Here is a 23,874-nt window from a genome sequence, read left to right as displayed (position 1 = left end):
TCGTCACAGTCCAAGAGGGCGCCGCAGGTGGGGTCGTCTGTGTGGTAGGGTTTGAGGCGCCGGAAGGGCCGGGGTCGGAAGTGTCCATTGTTGTAGGGGTAGTTGGGTGCAGGCGGCGACCGGAACGGAGCTCCAGGGACGACGGGAACGCGAGAGGACGTCGGGATCTTGACGTACCTCCACCACTTTATAATACCGAGACCGATCAAGTTGTCCAGCGCTGTTTATTCCACCAAAGGCAACGCCCCCAGCTCACGCGCGAAGAAGTCGAAGAACAGTGAAGATGATGATGGCTATGTACAAATGAAAACGACGAAGTACGTTAATAGTGCTTACAATATATATATATATATATATATTCAAAGGGGAAAAAATATTAAGGCGATGTACACAAAAATGCTAGGTAAAGAACATGTATTGGCGACCTGATTAAATCAAGCAGCCTAGGTGACTATTTTTCACCGCCCCATTTCAACGGGGATGCCACTGAAACATCATCATCATCATAACCACAGAGCGGTAACGGAGGGTTCGCAGGAATTCCAAGCGGCGTCTCGGAGCGCGTATGATTCGAGTACTCTGCAAGACCACTTGCTGCAGGATCTATTAGGGGTGCTGTCAAGCGCGCATTTTTCGCGCGCGGAATACCAATTCCTGCGATCGGGGCCTAAGGGATATGGTCAACACCTCGTCGAAAGCAAGGGCCGGACCACTGGGAGGCACCTCGATGATGAAGTGCTGCAGGATGGTGGTAAGAAAGATGAACGTCTCCATGTTGGCGATCATCTCCCCGGGGCAAGAACGCTTGCCTGTAAGCAAGCGACGTTTTCGATAAGAACGTTTTCTTACTCTGGCTTCAAGAGCACGAGGTATGCAGTTGCATTCTATATTTTTTTTGTGTCTGAGTGTCAAGCAATACGATGAACATGAACACCTGATAATGGAGCTTTAGCACACCAGAGACGCACTAGCTGATACGTGTGGCGCAGTATACCAGAATACGTATCCGGCAACGGCAGCACTCGTAGCGACACCTGATAACATTGTGATCAACATACCGCGGTGAGAACACTCATGTGCTCCGCACAGCTCTTTGCTTCGAGAGCAACGATATAAATTAAGTGTTGATTATGGCGCTGCAAATGCGTATCAGTCAGCCGGTAATCGCTGCGCCGTTGGTGACTGTAACGAAAGTTCTGTTTCGGTTTAGCAAAGTGTTGACCACAGTGTCGCCAGATGTCACGATCTAGCCCAGCTGTTTTCCCCTACCGTGCAAGAGGGGACGCATTATAGTGTACTAGTGTACTAGGCACCCTACTGTTACTAGGTGGCCGCGCTGCTACTAAGTGATGTCACTACTGGCGTTCATACTAGGATAGCCGCCTATTTGTCGGCGCCTCGCTTCGGAGGGTATGCATACAGACATCATTGTTATCGATCATCAACACTCACATTTACTTTTACTACGGCGTATATGTACACGCTAGATGGAGTACGTATTAACTATGCCGTAACTCAATGTACAGGTGTTTAGCTTGACGCATGCATATTACCGGTTGCGTATTAGCGTGATACCGTGCTGGGTAAACCCAGCCCTTATCTCGCTCCTTCGTGCGGGCGCTTATCCTACTCGCCTCATGGGGAAAGGGGGAGGGGGAGGAGAGGACGAATACACGTTCCTCTTCGAAATGCAATGGTCCGAGCCTAAGGCTTCTCTTGTTCGCCGATATCTACCCTCGCTTCCTGTCCTTTACTCCTCCTATTCCACCACCTACGTTTCCCTGCGTCACCTTTGCCTTGATTTGACATGTAGTGTCTTAGTACCCTCTTTGTAGACGCTGCGGCAATAAAGTACGAAAGAAGACATCGCCACGCTCTCACCGTATGAGAAAGGGATCAGCCTCTCGGGTTTCCTGGCTCGGGTCCCTCCTTCGACCAAGAAGCGCTCGGGCCGGAAAACTTCTGGGTCTTCCCAGAAGGACGTGTCGTGGAAAATGGACCTCAGCGAAGAGATCACGATGCTTCCTCGCGGAATGACGTAGCCGCTTATTTTCGTGTCCTCGCTGGCACTGCGGTGACAGCGTGGAGAGATCACATCAGGCAACAACAAAAAAGTTGCTAAGTGCTACTGAGACCTAAAGTAGAATGCGTCAAGCCATATCACAGATAGCGCTATGACTTAGAGGTTGAAAACGCGACAGAATAAGCTCGCAAGCCCTTTCCATGCACATACTGGAAGGTATTGTAGGTAAATAAAGCGCGAAACCAAAGAAATTCACACCACACAAGGATACAGGCACGATTTTTTGTAAGCGCAGGCTACCAACTCATCTCGTTGAGCGAAAATAAAAATGTCCATATATACGTTCGATCCAACCTAGAGAGCGTATGTACTGACACCACCCTGGAAAGTGACTCGGCTGTAGGTTGTCTAGGTAACAGCAACGTTATACCTGCTCCTTATCCTACGTTCGGGTATCTCGATCACATTCCTCACGGAGAGAACAACAACGCAAACGAGTCTGAACGCAAGCGGCGGCGTTCGCAAGTCGGACCAAGAGCAGGAGGACGAGGAGGAGGAGGAGGACTTCGCGAAGAGAAAGACGAAGTCAGCCGGTAGAGCGTCTCTCTGTATAGCCCCGCTAAGAACAGCGATGAGCCGGGACGTCCTTGTTTCGCGAGCTCACCATCGCATGAGGCCGAGAGGGTTGACCGGTTCGAAGCGCGCCATCTCCCAGATGAAGGCCTGCGTGTACGGCATCCTGCTGCGGTCTTCCCACAGCACGTGAGAACCTTGACCGCTTTGACCGAGCACGACGTCGATCTCGGCCCGGATGCGATCCTGCATCTCCGGCTTGGCGGCGCACATCAGTAGCAGCCACTCTATCGCGGAGCGCACGGTCTCGCTCCCGCCACCGAAGAAGGCGGACGCGTTGCTCTTAAGCACGTCGCCTGCAACAAAGCGCGTGGTCGACGACAGAGGGCGTTTAAGAGAGGGAGTAAAGATAAACACCGCATATGTTAGGACTGATAGGCTGAATGTTGGACGGAATCATGTCCGTTGAAAAGTGCGCTGCAGATGGCACGCGGGCCAGAGAAACAGGAAGGCGTTCCCGCTGGACAGGGAATATTAGATGGGGCTTGAACTCGATATTCCTCGAATTGCTCTTACTCTACACACTCACGCGTGAAAGTCTTCTTTTCTTGCTCTGGTCGTCTCATCTCGCTGAGAAAGGCATCAACGTAGTCGCGAACCACGCCGTCCTCATAGGTTTTCTCGTGAAGACTTATTAGGGTCCTGTAGAGAGAGAAAACAAGGAATACAAGGGGAGGGTCTCTAAATAGCATTTCACTCTTGTCTTGTCTGTAAATAGCATTTCATTCTTGTCAACTTAAGGAATTTTAAGCAGGCAAGATCAAAGACTCATCGCCTAAGACTGAAAGAAATTGCAAGTTCAGGTCTCCCACGCGTACGGTGACGCTAGTCGGTATACATATATATTCTCTAGCCGATCAAGCAGCACTTAATTCAGGCACATGCTGACCACCTTTGGCTAGCAAGGCGCAGAGCTATGCTCCTTAGGGAAGCCTCTGAGCTAACTTAGTAAATTTTCCGCAGCGCGTATTGTTGTGCCATCTATCAGGCCGTCTGCAAATTATTGCTGTTGCCTCCGAAACATCGGTGACGACCTTCGCGTTTTCTCCCATATTTTATCTTTCTTTTTTGGTCAGTAGACATAGAGAGGGTTTCAGCCAAGATGGTATGAACCAGCGAAAACACTTAAGAGGAAGCTTCAGCTCGGGCCCAACTCCGACGCGGCCTATTCAAATAGATGTAAAATGCAAAAACGTTTTTTTTTTTTTCTGAAATAACCCCTGTACAGATTTTGATGATTTTTGTTGCATTTGAGAGAGAAAGTTAAATTCTAGTGACTGTTGGAAGTGGGACTACGCTTGAAGTCCTGAATTTTGTTAAAAGAATTTTCGAAAATTTGAAAGCTTGAAAAAGAAGGATAAGAGCGAAGTTTACAAATTCGTAACTCTGCATCAAAAACAGATATGGCAGTTCTGTAAACGGCATCCATTAGACCACTGAAAGCGGACAAATTCGATATGTCGTTTTAAATCTTACGTGAATCTGTCACGTTGTTTACAACGGTTCTGCAAAAGCTGTATTTGCATATTACTAAATTTCTTGAAGTTCATGTATAGCATATCAATATTGTTCGCTTTAGATGCACTATTAGATGCAATTCAAAGAATTGTATTATCGTTTTACGTTTCTGAGTTACAGAGTTGTAAACTTCATAGTTTCGTTTTTTGAGAATTCTCAGTTTTTGCCAATTTTTAATAAAAGATTGAGGAGCTAAATCAAAAATTCAAAACCAACAGTCACTAGAATTTAAGATTTTCTTTTTAACGCAACATACCTCGTCAAATATGATGCTGCGGTTGCTGAGAAAAACGAATTCTCCTTTTACATGTATTTAGATAGGAGCGCCCGAGCTAAAGCTTCCTCTTAAGTACAATTTTGCGCGATTACACATCTCGGAGGCACCTGTGACACACAACCAGCTTCAGACAAGGCGCCTCACTGACCAACGCAAACACTAAGCATAACTGGCTATCATAAGTAAAGTTTCGCACGGTTACCCATCTCGGAGGCGCACATGACCTACAAAAGTCTCCGGAAAAGCAATCTTACGAACCAATACAAAGACGTACAACTTGCCATCGCAAGTATAGAATGTCTGGTCGACCCGCGTAACGCCGAACTTGAGCTCTGCTCGGCCAGCCCACTCACTCTGAGAGGCGATCCCTTCGTATCAAAGCGCTCCTGAGCCTCCCGCATGTTCCCATGTGAAGAATGGAGAGCACTCTGCGCAGCCACGGGAAGAAGTTGATGGACGACATCTGTGGCGCCAACGCCATGATCCCATCGGCGAACTCGTCCAGCTCGACACGCTCGGGGCTGCCGTACTCGAACCTCCGGCCGTACACCAGCGCCGTGATGACGTTGGACGTGCTGGACACCAACAACGAGGAGATGGCCACGGGCTCGCCCTTGTGAGACGCCAGCTCGCGAACCAAGTTCGACAGTTCGTCCTGCACGCGGCAGTGGTCACGTCCGCGACGGTTCAGTGAAACAAAAGGTCCTGGTGAAACACTCAGTTAACCTGCTCGCTTGGCTTGCTTTCCCGATATGGTTGTGATATCAGCGTGTGCGTTCTTCGTGAATGGCAACGCGATGCTATCGCGATTTCGCCCGCGTTAGTGCAAGTTCCCCTTCAGTTTAGAAATTCTGCGCCCGCAATGGGAATGTAGCTACTTCCGACGGTTATGCAAAGTTCATGTGTCACGCATTGCACTCACTGATGGTACCGATGGCTTAGGACAGTTAAGCGACATGAAGAGAGAGAGTGCAAGGTAAACGACGTTCTCTCTCTCTCTCTCTCTCAATTTTCTTTTTGATCAGTTACTTTACAAACTCAGGCTACAGCACGGTTGCATTGTGGTTGCACCACTGAATAATGTTCCAAGGACTGGCAGTGGGCTATGAGCACACGTCGACACTCACAACACTGATTTCCGCGTAACTATTCCGGACACTCAAATTCCACCATGCTGATGTTTTGGACCAATCGCAAAGGCCTTAGCAGCCCTGTGGACCAATCGGAGCTCACAAGATGGTGAATTCAACAACAGGGCGGAATTTTCTTATCTCCACAATAACGCCTCAGAACAGCACCCCGCCGGCGAAATCACGAATTTCTTGCAGCTAAATGCCCTGACAATGACGAGCATATCATTAGAGCGAAAGCCGAGGTCAGTAAACGGATTGCCCGAACTAGGTAAATCGAAGAAGCGCTTTTAAAGGGATATTAGAAAAGAAACAAAGAATCCATTGAGAATGATGCTGTGTTCTTTCAAAACACTTTTTCTTGATGTTGTGGTAACGCATTGATTTTCGGACAAAAAGAAATTTAAAGCCGAAGCTCCTTTTTATTTATTTTGACGGATAAACCTACGCGTTGGTATAGGTCGGTGTGACGTCAAGCATTTTAAAGAATCTTTCTCCGCCTACCAGTCCCCACGTGGGAGCGACCCGCAGCTCTGCCCTAGGGCAAAGCTTCTCAGGAGCTTGTAATTAAAGTTCTTTGTCTGTCTGCCCGCGTTTGGACTGGTGTGGCCAACGCTCTTAAATACTAACTTTAGCTGCCTCCTGAACCTAGCTAAGTTCGATCTACAGCTTTTTTGAACAAATAGAATGCGCTTAATTTCTACCGATAAAAAATTTATTAGGCTCGAGTAGATCCGATCAAATTTACGGAGTCGCGGTGAACTGGCGCACGAACTTCAAAGCGCCGCCAACCGTCTTTCGTTCTTCTCCTTTTTCTTTCTTTTTTTTCGTTCTCGCTGGCCTACTAAGCCTCTTATGACGTTAAGAGTGACCTTTTTGGTCTGTCATACCGGTGTGATACGTTCACTTTTGATCGTCATCGTGCTCGATCCGGATCGAATTTCTCGATCGCGATCCACAATGATCGCTGCCACACGGTCCAAAGATTCGGACCCGTTTGGGTGAACTCAAGCGCACCAGCTGTTGTTGGCAGATTCAAAACAGTTATCAAATTTGTATAAACTTGTAACATAAAACTCCTCTCTCATTTTTTTTTTTCGCAAGAAAATATGATTTCGTTTGTCAATGTGGGTGAGCCTATTATCGCTATTATCGTCTGCTGGTCGTCTGCAACGCAGAAGTACATGGTCGTCAGCCTATACGACCACGATCAAGAGGCCTTTGTCTATGGTTTGGGCACATATATTTATGCGAAGCATACTAGCCGCAGAACCACGCTATTCCTTGCTGCGCCGCGCGCGGCCGCGTAGCTACCATATGACGTCATAACAGCTGCAAAAGCGGAGGCTCAACTCGTGCGCTCGCTTGCGGCCGCGTAGCTACGTAGCCGGGTCTCAGCTCGTGCGCTCGCCTGCATGAGTTGTTTCTTCGTCTAGCCGAACCAAAAATGGCCAGGCTTAGCTTGGTTAAGCCAAGAATGCGTTGCATATTGCGCGAGTTGGGGCCCAGCTTGTCCTCCGGCTGTCGTGACGTCACGTCACGTGGTTGCGCTAAAGGTCAATGGTGGCTGCCCGGCCGCGCCCAATGGCTGAACTGAATGATTGCAATATGCAACGCATAAAAATAGAAGCAACTTAATAACAAACATAGCAAACTTAAAAGAGAATAGACCCACATATGAGACGCACAGCAATGAACAATGGCTCATACCCTCAATGGTGGCTGCCCGGCCGCGCCCAAGGGCTGAACTGAGTGATTGCAATATGCAACATATAATATAGCCAAGCAACAGCAGTTCACCAGGCTAAACAGTGGTTCAACAACTAAAATAAAGGCTAGTATGCTTCGCATCCTGGGCTTAACCTTAGCTAAGCCACAGCCATTTTTTCTTAGTAACAATAATATGACGCCCAGAAGATGTCGGCGGAGAGAAAGCCGTTGCCGTAGCTCACGTGTGCATGCCTCTGGAGAGCCTGCCTGGTACTGATCAGTGTCTTGAACGTCCTCATTGCGAACCGGCGCTGTTCCTTCCAACGCGGCCCGTTGGCAACAGTAATGCCTGCATGAGGAACACGCGGTTGAGTGCTTCGACATCACGCGATCGCAGCATCAAATAGAATCCGAGTACCAAAAAGAAATAAAGAAAGAGAAAAAACTCAGTGCACTTCCACACTGTGAAGGATGATCAGCGAAGCTGTGTATGTGGGCCCCTTGATGGCGAACTGCACCTCCACCGCGGGTCGGCCCGGCATTGCGCTATCTTCAGGATAGACCCACGCATGGGGAGTGCTTAACGCCCGCTGCACCTCCGCCGCGGGTCGGCCCGGCATTACACTATCTCCGGGATGGGCCCACGTATGGGGAGTTTTTTGTTCATAAGTACACGAAAATTTCTTTGGACGGTAGAAGTATACAGCTTCACTGCAAAAGAATGACGCGATCTCCTGCCTCCCCGTACAAAAAAAATTATTGAGAAGGCATTGAAATATTGTTGGTCAATGTTGAGTTTTTTATTGAGGAATTATTGAGAGTATGTTGGAGAATTGTTGGGTTGAGTGTTGAGCACTCTTGAATATTGGCCACTGAAATCAAATTGAAACACCATTGGGTACCTCAATGTTGAATAATTGTTAAGTTACCATTGAAAGTCCATTGTGCTTAGACGGCCCGTTGTGTTCGTTTTGTTGAATGGTTGTTGAGTTACCATTGATTCTGCGTTGAACTAACGTTGTGGTAGTTCTGTTGACCTGTTGTTGAGTTAATTGCCACAGCATTGAAAAGCATATTGTTGCACACTTGAGATGCCATTGAGATTTCAGAAGTCGCCATTGAAATATGATTGACGTTTCGTTGGGCTAGTGTATTTTTATTCATATATTGAAATTGCTTCGCTGTTCACACTTGCATGCCCCGGTGCCTGCTCGTAACTTTCCCAAACACAAACAAAATCAAAGGAGAGACTGATCAACTTGAAGTACCTTTATTTACACTAAAGATGCGTGCAGTATTACAGTACATAAGGCACCACTACATCGAACCTGGAGACATAGGCTAGTACCTACAGCACTCTAGCAGTGTAAATACATCTGAAAAAACCTATACATATGAATCAAATCAAAACGATCATTGTGCTCTTCACTTTCGACTTAAGTTTATGACTAGAAGGCAAAGCGACTCAAAAGCCAGGCCTTAAGCATACCCTTGTAACAACCAACTTTGAACACATGAACACTTGGAGCTGCTTGCATGTGAATACACAAAAGACATCTGAATATGTTACATTAAAATGTTGCGCACACTAACACATCACAGGAAGAGCTACGGCTGACTGTGAGAAGGCAAAATAACCAACTTGAAACAAATGACTTCACGTAAATATATACAACCTTTAGCACACGTCTTTCACCACGATTAAAATTTAATGAAGTACCAAAATAGACTTGCCTGAGCTTTGTCTTCGAGATATATATATTTTCATGTTGCCCAATTGTTTTATAAAATAACATCACTCAACTTAGCTATTATTTGACGAGACATAATTTAGAAAGTTGTCGGGCATGATGAACACCTGAATCGTGTTTCTGACAAGCCAGGATTGCTTTCTTCAGAAATAAGCTGCTTTCATTACACAAAAGTTTATCTCCCTGGCACAAGTCAAGAACAAACAGTACACCATTTGATTATGTTAATGTGGGGTACAGAAGAGTTCCTTAGTGGCATTTCCTCAATTTAGTGAGCTCATTTTTAGGTAATCTTTCTGGACCTGCACAAAGCTAATTAAAGCACTTTTTGGGGCCTTTTTTCCTATACCCAGCAACTAAGTGCTACCTCAGTCAATAAAGAGATAAGGAAAGGCTAATACCTTGAACGATAAGAGAAAAAATAAATATTTAGCACAGAAAATTGGTAGTAACACATGGCTAACACAATTCCAAACAGCCAAATAAATGGTCACCTGCACTTTCAGTATCAAGCACCCCAGAAATAGCCATAAAGTATGAGAAAAGGTTCCAATGACTCGACAGCCAGATTGCTGAGACAGTGAAAAACACCAATAAATGCATATACGAAACACCAATTACCTCAATTTCGCAGATAAAATGTTATTAAAATAGCACCAGAATTTTGCTGCATAAAATACATAAAGTTTGCATAAAAATTGGGACAAAGCAGTAACTGAAAGACAGAGGGAGCTACAGCACCCATGTTGAAAAAGATTACAAGGAAAATGATATATATGCATATTTAAGTTTACAATTTTCGCTCCAACATATAGAAAAAGAACGCATGCACTTAGAGCATAAAAAGGTTCATGTGCCTGGAGAATGCAGCGCAGTACAAAGAAGCGTCATGAGAACCGAAAAGTAGATCTTACTACGAATGCTTGCAACCTACAATCAGGTATGTGCCATGTCATGCCTTGAGTGGATGAAATTCATAAATCTTACACACAAAGGAAGTTACCATCACTCTTATTGGCTTCCTCAGGGGACTCCTTGAAATTGAACCAGAAAAATGTACTCAGTGTCAAAAACATTGAGAAGATAAGACCCTATAGCGTTCTTCCTGAAATAAACAGCGCAAATAACTTCATGTATCAATTCTATGGACACTTCGCCAATTCGGTGTGCATTTATATTTCACAACCACCCAAACAGAGACGAGAAGGATGAATTAAGGTAGGAACACACATGAACGCTGACTCAAGTAGAAGCTTATTCGTGATGACGAAGATTTTAAACACACTGGCCAACTTCACAAAGAAAAAGCCATGGATGCACAGCATACACAGCCCGGCACAACAAAAAAGGACCTAAATACGTCCTGTAGAATAAACATGTGCGTCAAAAACTAACAAAAACACGAAAACTGAAAGGTTTCTCCTGTAAGTGATATTAACGAGAAGTACTGCAGCAACTCTTTCCCACTAATGGTCACAGAAATCTTGCTTATGAATATTTCTTCGTGATCAATAAATAATGCTTCCATAAGTCCTCTTGTGTTCTGGTCTTTCTGATGAAACAATCGTTCTTTCTGCTCTATACCGCAACACCAGAGGAGTTCCAGAAGCAATATTTATTGATCACAAACGAAACAATTGCATAACCAAGTTATCTGTTGCCCTTAGTGGGAAAAAGTTGTTCTCAAAAGAGTATTTCTCGTTGGGCAGTATCACTTATCGGACAAATCTTTCGCTTTTTCAATAGATTTGACCGATAGTTCTCGTTTTTCACGCACGTTTATTCTACATGACATGGCTTCATATTTTTTTCTTGTCGCACGTGGCTGTTTCTGCCACGCATGCACGGATTTTTACCTTTGCCAAGTTGACCAGTGTGTTTAATACCTTTGTCATCAAAAGCAAACTTTTAGTAGAGCTTGCGCTCGTGTGTGCTCCTACCTATTTCGTCGTCCGCCTCTGTTCGTGCTGCTGTTTACAGTACCCACGTATCACTTGGTTAGGCTGGTAAACATTCTCACAAACAAAAGTAAATGCCTCCCCTCAGAAGGTAGCCCATCCTTTACTACTAAACGCCAGAGCAAATCGAAAGTAAGCCTTCACAGCGTCCATGCGGCAGCTAGTACACCACAGAGCAACACAAAAGATAGTTGAAAATCCCACTTGATGGAGAGTGGCAACAGAGATGCGAGCTTGCTAGTGAATCAGCCACATATCAACGGGTGTCTCTTGCACGACGCCAAGGTGCTTTTGGCGTAGAACACTTTAGCATCTGGGAATTTACTGCATACGTAACCTGTGAGAAGGGAATGTGGACAGAAAATGATATTGTGCGGATTAAGAATCTGCCACACACTGTACATAACTACGCACGAAATAGAACTACACACTATACTGGCAAGTAAAAATTTGCGACTCTTTACGAGTGCCGTCGAGAAAAGGAAGGAATGGGCTGCTACGGTAAATGTTAGCTAAAACACTCACACCGATGTTTCACAGTGGGGAAAATATTCCCGGCTCTCTCGCAGAACCAAAGACAACGCGACAGTGCATAGCCCATACCAAACAGATATCGAATCTTTGGGCAGAATTCCAGTAGAAGGAATGACCTAAACATACGCCGAGAGCGATGCGAGCGTGAGCGTGCCTGTACGAGTGAGAACATGTACCGCTTCTTTGAAGCTAGCCGCTCCGGCGTGGCTCCGATCATCCCGCGCGATTTGTGTGCAGAACGTCGCGTACACGCCCTTGCGCGTTTTGCGCGGTAGCGTCCGCGCAGTGAGCTAGCTTCATGCACGCGTCATTCTTCACCGCGCAAACGGTGCTCGAGTGCGACGCTTAGCTCGAGGCGACAACGCGCCGATTGGCGCTCCTTTCGCTTCTGGAAACAACGCACATTCGGATCGGTCCAACTCAAAGAGGCAGCAGAGAACGGTGGCATGTTTCTGTTATCGCTTATTAAAATTGTACAGTACGCCTTCAACGGCAACCCGCCGCGCTAGATAAAGATGCTTACTGCCGTAGTTTTGGCGGTGATAGACGATAAGGTGAGCCCGTCGGCGGCTGTGTTCTTTGACCACGTCACCACACCTCCGTTCATTTGCGCTGTGTATCCGTGTACAGTCACCGCGCGGAAGCTGTGACTAATCGGTTGGCCGTTCTCCACAAATCCCAGAGAGGCGAAATATATTTCGCGGTGCGCCGCATCATTAGCCGCAACCTAAATCGAGGCGCGCTAACCGCTACGGCACAAAAGGTGATCACACTAACCGTATGGTATACGATGAGCCACTACGGAAAAAAAAATAATTCTGATGTTCACGTGCTAAACCAACGATCTGATTATGAGGCACGTCGTAGTTGGGAACTCCGTATTAATTTTGACTTCCTGGAAATTTTTACGTGCATACAATGCACAATGCACGAGCGTTTTTGCATTCCGCTCCTTTGGAATGCGGCCGCTGCAGGGATCGTATCCACGACCTCGAGCCCCAAATTGCCACGGAGGCCGCCATAGTTACGAAATGCGTAAGCGTGAAGTGCAACACTGCCTTCCGGTACGAATGTGGTACAAGCGTAGCACAGCTGCACACCTGCTGCACGATTATTTGTCGCGGTTCTCCTAAACTCGTAGTGCCTGCCTAAATACCTTGAAAGGCAGCGCGCCTCTCACGTAACGGAACGCGATAACAAGCGCTTAGACGGCATACGTGAGCCCCCATGAAAGATGACGTGGCCACTGTAGAAAATTATCACTGCGCAGAGAAGCCGATCCTTATGTTCCAATTGTGTTCTCTCATACAAATGAAGGAAACGTTATTAGACAGGAACAAATGAAGCAATGCAATTTTACGCACATGGGGCGCCGCTGCCTCTTCGCCTACCATTGTTTCAAACGAAGTGACGGCGGCAGCGAGAGTTAGTATCGCGCGCATTTGCTCCGGGGCATGCGGTTTGCTTCAAGAAAGTGAACGGTGTGCTTAACATGTCACGCTCGTCAATGTCAAAATAGAAAAGAAGGCTACGTGCCCAAGAAAACGAGATTACTTACCTATCTTCAGAAGTGCGGCTGCGACTGTTTCGGGGTGCCTTCTCTCCAAGAGGCATCATGGCCTCTGCCGCGCAACTCATCAAAACTGTCAGGCTCGCACATCAGTAGAAGACTAGTTGTTGGGTGAGCCAACCACTTCACCGGATAAACGTCCCACTTATCGTCGTTAAAGCATTTCACTAAAATGTGCGTCCTGATGTTCGAAAAGAAAATACTTTCATCAAGCACGAGGCGTGAACCACCGCACAACTGCAACCGAATAACTGAGTCCTAGAGCCGTTCACAGCTTCACATGGCTTCACTATCGTATTCAGTTATAAAAACCTTTCAAACACAAAATAACGGCACTTAAGAACCACTAATTGATTAGCAATAATTTTTCATCAATTAACCTTCGTAAATTTTTAAGAACTACCTAATTTATAGCGTAAATAATAAATACTACGACCAAAAAATGCGACTACGAAACTAGCGGTAAGCATGTGTACTGTTGCAAAAGTGTGCGCAGAACGAAGCTCGGTTGCGCCCGTTTGCGCACACACATACACACCCGAACCTACCTTAACGTTTGTCGCGCCACCTGGAAATAAACATTACTACTAGTTTTGCTATTTTTACAAAAACAATACTTCTAAAATAGTTTGCAGCATCTTTGCAGATGACGAGGTGACAAGTAAGGTACAATAAGAGTTCGTTACCTGTATTTCTTTCATTTCCCTGTGGTGTTCTTAACTGAACATACGAGACCTGCAGGCTTGGAACATGAGAAGACGACAGTTCGGCGAGGCTCAAATAAATCGCGTGCTTCTTGCAAGGCGAGTAACGGGAGCAGCCGCAGATATAGCGATTAGCTGTGATACTGTTGCGGCTGTTGCTGAATCTGAAGCTCTTTGAAGTCAATGGTTATAGCAGCTGCGCGCTGCGATCTCAAAGCGCGTTCATTCTTTGATCTCTAGTACCACGGACATTGGACAAAAAACTATATTTGCTTTACGGACAGAGGGTACGTCCCAGGAAATTCGAAGACCTCACCGTGTATGTTTGTAGCGTGTGCGCGCTTGCATCCTACGGTTCCCACAGTGCGTCCGATGATGATGATGATGATGAATCCTCAACAAATGGCACAAACCCACTGTGGGGGATAGGCCACGAATCGGGTGGTAATATGATTCAATAGATAAAATAAATTGGATAATAAATAACACAGGAAAAAAAAAATAATCCAAGATGCACAATAAAATGTGAATACATGAAATAAAGTATTGATCAATACTGTAGTAAGCCTTGCGGTGATAAGAATGGTTAAAAAAAAAAAAAAAGAAAAAAAAAAGAAGAAAGGTGGATGCACCTAAACTTGAGTAAGGTAAATTATGGATAATAATAGTAAAATTTAAAGTGTGAATTTGTGCCTTTACTTTTTGAATTTTCCAAACTAAAGTAAAGATCAATCAATTCTTGAAACTAAGAACTGTTAACAAGGCATTCTTTTTGTGCCACATAGAAAATCATAAATGGCTAGGCATACGTTCCTGTGGCTATAGCCCAATACTGTTGCTCCAAGAGAGAGAATAGTAGTGCTGTTTAAAGGCAATCCTAAATTGCTCGAAGGTAGCGTCGTCGCCTGTCGGCACCTTTCTTATCGCCGGCCGCGCTGCCGCCGTGTCTACTTTTGGGGAACTCCACATGCGCGTAGTCACCGTGTTTGCAAGTGAATTTCGCATTCTTCTGCTCCCCGAAACGTGCTCATTTCGGATCGTACCAATGGTTATGTCATCTAGTGTATGTTAAAACGACGATGGCATTTGTACACCGGCGAAGAAATAAATCGTTATGAACTTGGGCGGTCATGAATCTAGTCTAACGTTGCAGTTTTTACGTAGCGAAAATGGCTACGAAAGTGGGGCGGTCCCGGAGATAGGCGCTTCAAAGCGCCAGCTGTAGCGACAGCACCAGGAAGTGGCACGCGGCGCACACGCCAAGCATTTCAGAGCTTACTAGCTTTCGAATGAGAGGATTATGCGCGCGCTCGTGGCTTATTGGTTAGAGTACCGGGCTCGACGGCCGACGTTCGATTCCACCCCATCGGTCACACATAATTTTCTATTAATGAAAGCGAGGCGAAAGAAGAACCTACCTGCCGCAAAGTGACAGGAATTAGCTTGGAACGCATCGCAAAACATGTTTGGAATGTCTTCATATGCGATTTCTAATTATTGTATACTGGACTCAACTGCTACACAACAAAAGAACAACTAGAAAAATCAACAAAAATTACCCAATAAATTGTTTATTGAGAACACTCAACGGTAATATTGTTGTGCAAGGATTGAGTGAACTCAATTGCTCTTGAAAATTTGTTGAAGTCCGTTGTTTCAACAATTCCCCAACAATATATCAATGGTTAATCAACACTCATTTTTGTACGGGTCTGGTGCACGTTATACTGTACTCGCCCATGATCCTCTTCTTTTTTAATGTTTAAGTTGGAATGCTGCTGGTGTCAAGTCTTACTTTTGTCGCATCAACCTCAGCTGCTTTAAATAGAGCTTCAATTTATGGATTGACTGAAGCATCTCCAGCACGGAATGCGAACGCACGACCTCGCAGTCAACAACAGAATGTTTACTATTGTTACGGAAGGATAAAAGAAGAGGAAGGAAGGAGAAGATCGCGAGATGCTGGCTGCTGCGTGTTGTTGCTGGTCAGCCATCTCAACTACTCTGAATCTGCTTGTATATGCATTGTAAAGGCAGTCTTTCTATACTCCTAACATCCCCGTAACATATTTGGTGGGAGGTGCGGGGTATACCACGGCTGGAAACGCAACTCTGCAGTGGATGTCACATCACTGTCTCCACCATGAATGACGGTGAGCACGCGGGATCAACGTCATTGCCGCCTCCAATGTCACCGTCGCCAGCTACGTCGCTGTCCCCTTCTGTTGTGGTTGTGCAACCCAAGGATCGTGGAACTTTCTGCGAGGTCGACGGCACCGACGTTGAAGAGTGGGTAGCTATGTACGAACGCGTGAGTGGAATCAACCCTACGCTTATGCTAGCAAACCTGTTGTTCTACCTAAGAGGCACGGCAAAGATGTGGTACAAAAACCACGAAGAGGGGCTAACCAGCTGGGACAAATGCAAAGAAAAGTTGACGGACTTGTTTGGCAAACCAGCCGGCTATAAAATTGCCGCAAAGCAGGAACTAGCCTCCCGTGCCCAATACCTCACGGAGTCCTATGTCTCGTACATCCAAGACGTGCTGGCGCTTTGTCGTAAAGCCTATCACGACATGACATAAGCTAAGAAGGTCGGGCACGTGTTGAAGGGAATTGCTGACGACGCCTTTAATCTGCTCAGGTGCAAACGCTTCTCTACAGTTGATGCTACCATCAAAGAGTGCCGAAAATTCGAAAATCCGACGCGTCCTGCAATCATTCGCCAGAATTCCCAATACTGCCGCAACCTATACGTGTGAAGATCAACCCGCACAGCAGCATGCGTCGCCATCAGAGGACGTGGTGCGAATCGTTCGACGTGAACAGGATGCGATGGCACCTGCAGCTTTCTGTTCGCGTAACCATGACGCTACCACTTTTTCAGTTCCCCTCGTACAAGCCATCGTTCGCCAGGAACGTGGAAACATTGGTGTACACTGTCTGTGCTGTCGCCAACCCCGGAGCGAACGAACGCCCTTCTACTGTTTTCGCTCCACCCCTACGCTTCTCTCTGCGTTATCGCAACCCGACTGAGTGGAGAACTGCGGACGACCAGCCGATGTGTTTCACCTGTCGCCACATTGGCCACGTCACCCAATACTGTCGCAACTCGTGGCCGTCAACACCTCGCACGCTGACCAACATGCGCCGTTTTGATGAAAATGACCGCAATGTTTCACCCGCCGCCGAGTCTAACAGCGCCGACAACTCTTCTATAGGAGCACGTGGTACAGTCGCTCACCATCGCCGTGCGGACACCAGTCTCGCTCACCGCAAACACGTCGCCCATCTTCCCGTTCGCCACAGCCACGTCGCCTTTCGTCCCCTATGACTTTTGGCCACACCCTTTCTGAAAACTAAGAAATGCAGCCCTCGGAGGTGGTGCAGCATTGCCTACTACTGCAGAAAATCCTCTGTCTCTGCCCTCAAAGAGAAGTGTGATTGACACTAAAATAGACGGCGCACCTTTACAAGCACTCGTCGACGCAGGAGCCCACGTATATGTGATAAGTGCTAGCCTACGCAGATGTTTGAAAAAGGCTATTGCTTTTTCTCCCTCGTTCGGCAGCTACCTTACCAGACTCGCTGCCATTCTTGTGGTCTTCCGAAAAGCCGGCCTCCAACTGAACTCCACGAAACGTCAGTTCGGGCGCTTTCAGATTACCGTGTTGGGACACCTCGTTGACGCATCCGGTGTACAACCTGATCCGGTAAAAGTTCGCGCCGTTCGCAGTTTTCCTGTGCCACCTTCTGCTTCTGACGTGCGCTGCTTCGTCGGCTTGTATTGTTACTTTCGCCGTTTCATCAAAAACGTCGCCGACGTTGCTCGGCCTTTGACAGATCTGAAAAAGAACACGCCATTCTCATGGGGTCCGGAGCACGCTCACGCGTTCGCGGCACTCATCGGGTTTCTGACCACCCCTCCCATACTTGCCCACTTTTATCCATCTGCACCGACCGAAGTCTACACTGACGCAAGCGGCCACGACATCGGCGCTATTCTCGCCCAACAGCAGAATGGTACCCAGTGCGTGATAGCTTACGCCTGCAGCCGCCTGCTGACCCCTCACGAGAGACATTACTCACTCACCGAGCGGGAGTGCTTGGCTTCAGTTTGGGCTGTCTCCAATTTCCGGCCATATTTGTACGCCAACACATTTTCGCTCGTTACAGACCACCACGCCCTCTGCTGGCTGCCTTCCCTCTGCGACCCGACAGGACGGCTTGGTCGCTTGGCTTCATTTATTGTCAACTACAAGTCTGGACGTCTGCACAAGGATACTGACTGCCTCTCTCGTCACCCCGTGGATCTCCCTGATCCTGCTGAGCATGATCCGGTGACCTGCGTTATGGTTTTTACTGACATGACCGACGTGCGCGCTGAGCAAGAACGCGACGAATCCTTACAGTCCATTATCACCGGATTGCAATCTGGCCGCACCGACGGCACGTGCCGCAAGTTCGTGCTGCACGACGGCATCCTCTACCGTCGCAATATCAACCCTGACGGCCATGAGTTGCTCCTTGTCCTTCCTCGTCATCTCCGATCCGTCGTCCTCGAACAACTTCCCGATGAACGGACTGCGGGACACTTCGGAGTTTTGCGTACATATGACCACGTACGACGCTGGTTCTTCTGGCCAGGTCTCTACAGCTCCGTGCGTCGTTATGTCGCAACTTGTGAATTGTGTCAGCGCCGGAAGGAACCGCCCCTGCCACCTATCGGACGGCTCCATGCAATTGAAGGTCGCTCTGAGTCTTTCTTTCACGTAGGCTTTGACTTGCAGTGCTTGGCCCTTTTCCGACGACGACTAGAGGGAGTAAGTGTATCGCCGTCGCTACTGATTACGCGACACGCTACGCGATAACACAGGCGTTGCCGACTTGTTGCGCAACTTACGTCGCCGCTTTTCTCCTCTACGACGCTATTCTCCACCACGGTGCACCTCGAGAGTTACTTACACACCGCGGCCACTCGTTCTTGTTTCGAGTTGTCGACGACCTCCTCCGCTCTTGTGCCACGGAGCACAAGCTGTCCACCGCCTACCACCCACAAACGAACGGTCTTACGGAACCTCTCAACCGAACGCTCAGAGATGCTGGCGATGTACGTCACCAACGATCACCGCGACTGGGACGCCACGCCGGCCTATACGTGACATTCGCGTATAACTCGTCCCGACATAACACCGCAGAATATTCACCCCTTTACCTTTTGTATGGTCGCGAGCACACATTGCCGTTTGCCACCATCCTCCCTTCTGTGCCACGTGTTGCAACTGAGTATCGACGGTCATCGATCACGCTCACATGGCGCGCCCGAAGTCGCCCGATCTCGTTCATTAGCCCCGCAGCATACACAAAAAGAGCGTTACGACCGGTGCCGTCGCGATGTTAAGTTAGGCGCAGGTGCTTCCATGGGTGCTCCTTTGGTCACCATGTCGTCGGGTCGACCTCTCCCGGAAGCTTCTCTCTCGCTATACAGGGCCTTATGAAGTCCTACGTCAAGTTAACGACATCAATCATGAGATCTCTCCGTTACCGTGTGATCCATCCTCAAGTCCGAAGCCTGTTGACATCGTGCTCGTTTCATCGCTGAAGCCATACTTCGCTAGCAATTCTTCGCCTAACATGCGCCGGGACAGCGCCTCAGCGCCCGGGGGGTCCTGTTACGGAAGGATAAAAGAAAAGGACGGAAGAAGAAGATCGCGAGACGCTGGCGGCTGCGTGTTGTTGCTGGTCAGCCATCTTAACTACTCTGGCACTGCTTGCTTGTATACATATTGTAAATACAGACTTTCTATGCTCCCAACATGCCCGTAACAATATATCCATTTAGTGAACCCGCCGAGTGTGACACTGAACTGACGCGCGTGCAAAGTTTGTGCAGTGAGTTGTGTATTTCTGCAGACCTTATACCATTTGTACATACCTGCATGGTTTTGTTCTCGAGAATTTCTCGAGGATATGTGCTCATGCACTATATCTGACAGCGGATGCCTGTAGCTCACGGTATGATTTCATCATCATTCATCATCCTTCCTTACTTTCCTCTTTCTCCCCTTTCTCTTTCCGCCCCGTAAAGAAAAGAAAGCCTCTCCCATTCGACGTCCCTGCTCTTAAGTCTTCACTAAACTCTCATTACATCTCTCTCTCTCTCTCTCTCTCTCTCTCTCTTTCGTGTCCTGCGCAAATAACTCAGCCTTGGCCAAAAGGGGCCAGAAAGAGCTACAGGAAACTAGCTTAGTCATGGCTAAGCAGTCTTCCCGTGATCAATTTTTCATTTATTTGACAAGAAACTGTTGACTATTAACGGGAAAATGAGCTGCAAATGAAAAAGCAACACCTGGCGGGGCCCTCCAAATTGGAACTACAGTTGCATACAAACTGTGACAGCAGAACAGAAACGTTAATCTGGTACATCTAAAGGAAATACACACAATGAATAAGGGATAAAAATACAAGCACGCATACATGTGAAAAACGCATACGCAATATGAACATAGAAGAGCGCTCTACATGTATGCACACACAAAAAAACAACTCTAAACACTAGAGTTTATTCAAACGAAAACAGTCGTTATGCAGTAGACTTGAGATGTGAGAAATTAGGCTAGAAGTAAATGGACTTACTCACGGCTTTATTATTTTTCATATTTATGGTTAAGTTCCTTCATATACTTAACGTTGTTTAAGTAACTTCTGATCTGGCGATCTTGTAAATTGTGAGCCACTGTCTGTCCTAGTTTTCTTACTCCTGTAGGTAAGGTGTCTATACGTGCACGGTAATCACTGAGGGTGCTGCGATGTTAGAGGAAAGGTATAGATCATTATTAAGAGTAAAGCTTCTCGTTATGAACTTCGCGTTCAAACCGCAGCGCTGTCATGGTACATAATCAGACGTCACAGGTTTCAAAGTACCTTCGTAAGTTTCGGTCGTTTCTGATGAGGGAAAGGTTCCCGAAGCTCCCTAGGTTGAACATTTGGTTTCTTTAATTTGCAGTAACTAGTCAGGAGCATACGCGCAGGGAAAACGCGTGACGTCACAAGCAGCTACCGAGAGAACTTCAGTGTGGCGTCATCACCGCTGGTGCTCAAGTAGTGTTATTCATCAATCCGGCATAACTTCATATTCCCTTTCCGTGTCTGAAGAGTTATCTGCCCAGCTGCTCGTACTATTAATAGAAATATCGACTAAGCATCCGTAATGACCGCGAGCGACTTCTAAGGTACATTATGTTTTTAAACCGATCCGAGTGATCATGATTCACAGCACGGAATCTAGCGCGGAATGAAACGCGACAGGGAAACTTTAAAGCAGGGCCCCGGACACACGTAATTGTTTGAGAGTACGGTGTCAAGCCGCTACGAATCTGGGCCCGTATTCACAAGAAGTTTTTTACGATATATAGTAAAGTTCGAAGAACAAAAACCGTCCAACAGTGACAGCGAACATAATATTAGCGCAGTCTGAGACCAATCAGAAAGAAGTTCTTACGAACAAAAAGAAAAGCCTTTGTGAATTAGTCCCCTTATCACTGGTTTGATCCCACGCCCCCGGGCTTACATAAGTAATGGTGGCGGCGCATTGCCAAAGCAACTACGCCACCACGGGGAGGGTTTCCTCACTCGAGTGAAGAGCAGGTGTAATTTTCCCTGAAAGGCCCACGGATACATTTCACATTTCATATTTCATATTTTCACATTTCTGCGAAAGCCATTAATTGACGGACTCACAGTGACACGCTTACACGGCACGAATTGGGACGCTGAGGCGGAGCAAGTGCCAGACTAGCCTTGCCTCTGGCAATGCCCCCAACAGCACTGCCACGATCAATGTTCATTAGGTGCTCATCGGATGTTGATGGGTGACACGCAGATGATGCTGCTATATGCTGTGGATGTACTACTTGTTGCTCATGAGGCAAGGGTGCTTCATTTGAAGAAACCGCTATCGATGTTCGTTACACGCTACTGGGTGACAGTGACATTATACCACAGCCACACTGGCGTGCAAGGTACTATCTTCTACAACCGAGACAAACGTGCTTACTTTGAGATTTCTCGTGGACGTTGAAGGGAAATTCATGGGCCCGGTCGAGCAGGGCGTCGTTCCAAAGGGCCTCCTTTATGGAGTCGAAGTCGCACAAGAAGACCACGTACCGTAAACCGAGCTGGAGTCTACAAAAAACCACTTGCCACTTTGTCACACGTTACAGCACAGGAGTGAAAAAGACAGATACCCAATGCAACGATTAAGAGTATCGTTATAACAAAACATGATATAACTAAATAATCGATATAACAAACTGAATGAAATTTACCTTGAAATCCTCATAGAGGTACATAGTGCAGTAAGCGCAATAATGAATATAACGAAGAAATTTGTATCTCCTCCTTCAACTTCGTAGCAGCAAGGTTTTACTTACGGCGTGTTCTGTTACTGTTGTTGTCGTTGTTGCTGCTTTTAGACTGTACAGCATTTTTAAAGATCGCCTGGGGCAGATAGCGTAATAGCGTCATAGCCTAATAGAGTAATAGATAGATAGCGTACCTTAAATCAAAACGTGCAATCGACCAGACTAGTAAAAAAATACCTGATTATCTTCCCTAATTAATTACTTGGCGGGACACACTACAATTTACGAATTGTAGCCGGAGTTTTCAAGGCACGGTAAACCCTCCGTGATCCGAGTGCACTCACGAATGTGCTCTCGACGACCCGACGCGGTAGCCCTACAGCTAGATGGCAATGCGCAAATTGCACTGGCGAGGACGAGGTCGCGGGTTCGGTCAAGGTCGCGGCGGCTGCAATCCGATAGGGGCGGAACGCAAGAACGCTCGCGCACCCTGTACTGCGTCCTCATTAGGGAACCCGAGGTGGACAAAATTAATCCGGAGCCTAACCTCCACGGCGTAGTACAGAATCAGGTCGTGTGTAGGGTAGCAAACTGGACTCAGTCTGGTTTACCTCCCTGCCTTTCCGTCTTCCCTTCTCTCTCTCTCAGGTCGTGTGTTTCTTTTTTTTTTTGCACTTAAAACCTCAGAATTTCATAATTTCAATTTTCTTGCGCTCTCCATGACCAGAGGTAAAGGTGATCAAGTTGTTCCAATTTTCTTTCGTGTAGGACGGTGTTTCGGTTTCCTGCGGCTAAATGATCTCTTAGAACGTAAAAAAAAAGAAGTAGAAAAAGAAGAAACCGTACTTTGGCTACAGGAACATAATATTATATATACTTTTGTTCCCTCTTGACTAAATGACAGTCTACAGAATGGTTTTGAACTTTCAGCGCCTCCTTTCTTTTTCCTTCGCTTCAGTTTATGCAAAATTAGATTTATAAATTTATTACCTGAACACATATCTAAAATCTGCCCGACTCTTTGTCAATCCCCGTGAGTGGGTATGCGCCATACTCATCAAGGTCATCATCACCATCATCATCAACCTACCCGAACACGTTGCCGTATTTCTGCTTGAGCTTCTCTATGTCGCGATGTCCGTGCTCGGTCATGAAGGGCAGGTAGCCGAGGAGAGGCAGGCCTCGCGGTCCAGGCGGCAGATCGGGTCGAAACATTCTCCGCACCGAGAACCACAGGTAATGCAGCAGCGGTGCCGCGAGTGCGACGATCAGCGCCGTGATCGCGCAATCCCACGTCACCGCCTCCGGCATGATTGAAGCTGGAGCAACTCTTGGCGCAGTGATCAGTTAGGCTTGACGAGTTGTCGACTGCGAAGCACGAAGCCCGCGGGCTATGCCGCTGCTAACTAGCTGAATTCCTGTATTGCAAAACACGATCTCGGCGGAGTAGGTGGTTTTGAACGCAGTATAGAGAACAGACAGAAGGATGCGTTTGGGAGCGAGAAGGGGGGGGGGAGGGAAGGGCAGGAGAGACGTTCTTTTGCGGGCGAGGGTAGAGTGCGGCACTTGATGACACAGTTAGCCAGGTACACGACCTGTATACGAGCGGATAGTTCTTGTCGCAAGCTTTAGTAAAGCTGGGCTCCGGCGTTCTGTTCGGCTTATACGTTTACGTTTGCGCCTCGCTCATAAAAGTCACAGCTA

General features: G+C 47.1%; 1 protein-coding gene across 1 annotated transcript; it reads right to left on the bottom strand.

The window, feature by feature from the left end:
• Positions 1 to 343: 343 nt before the first annotated feature.
• LOC126522903 (cytochrome P450 2J4-like) lies at positions 344 to 23,813 on the bottom strand. The gene is made up of 8 exons (XM_050171749.3): positions 23,261 to 23,813; positions 21,864 to 21,991; positions 7,534 to 7,640; positions 4,805 to 5,106; positions 3,186 to 3,298; positions 2,688 to 2,952; positions 1,882 to 2,069; positions 344 to 809 (listed from the first exon to the last, which is right to left on the bottom strand). The coding sequence occupies exons 1-8, from the start codon at positions 23,479 to 23,481 to the stop codon at positions 619 to 621; spliced, it is 1,515 nt and encodes a 504-aa protein (XP_050027706.2). The 5' UTR covers positions 23,482 to 23,813; the 3' UTR covers positions 344 to 618.
• Positions 23,814 to 23,874: the final 61 nt, after the last annotated feature.

This window comes from Dermacentor andersoni, chromosome 6 (assembly GCF_023375885.2).
Source record: "Dermacentor andersoni chromosome 6, qqDerAnde1_hic_scaffold, whole genome shotgun sequence".
Lineage (NCBI taxonomy): Eukaryota > Metazoa > Arthropoda > Arachnida > Ixodida > Ixodidae > Dermacentor > Dermacentor andersoni.
The sequence above is the reverse complement of the archived record's forward strand: the minus strand, read 5'-3'. Positions and strand labels throughout refer to the sequence as shown.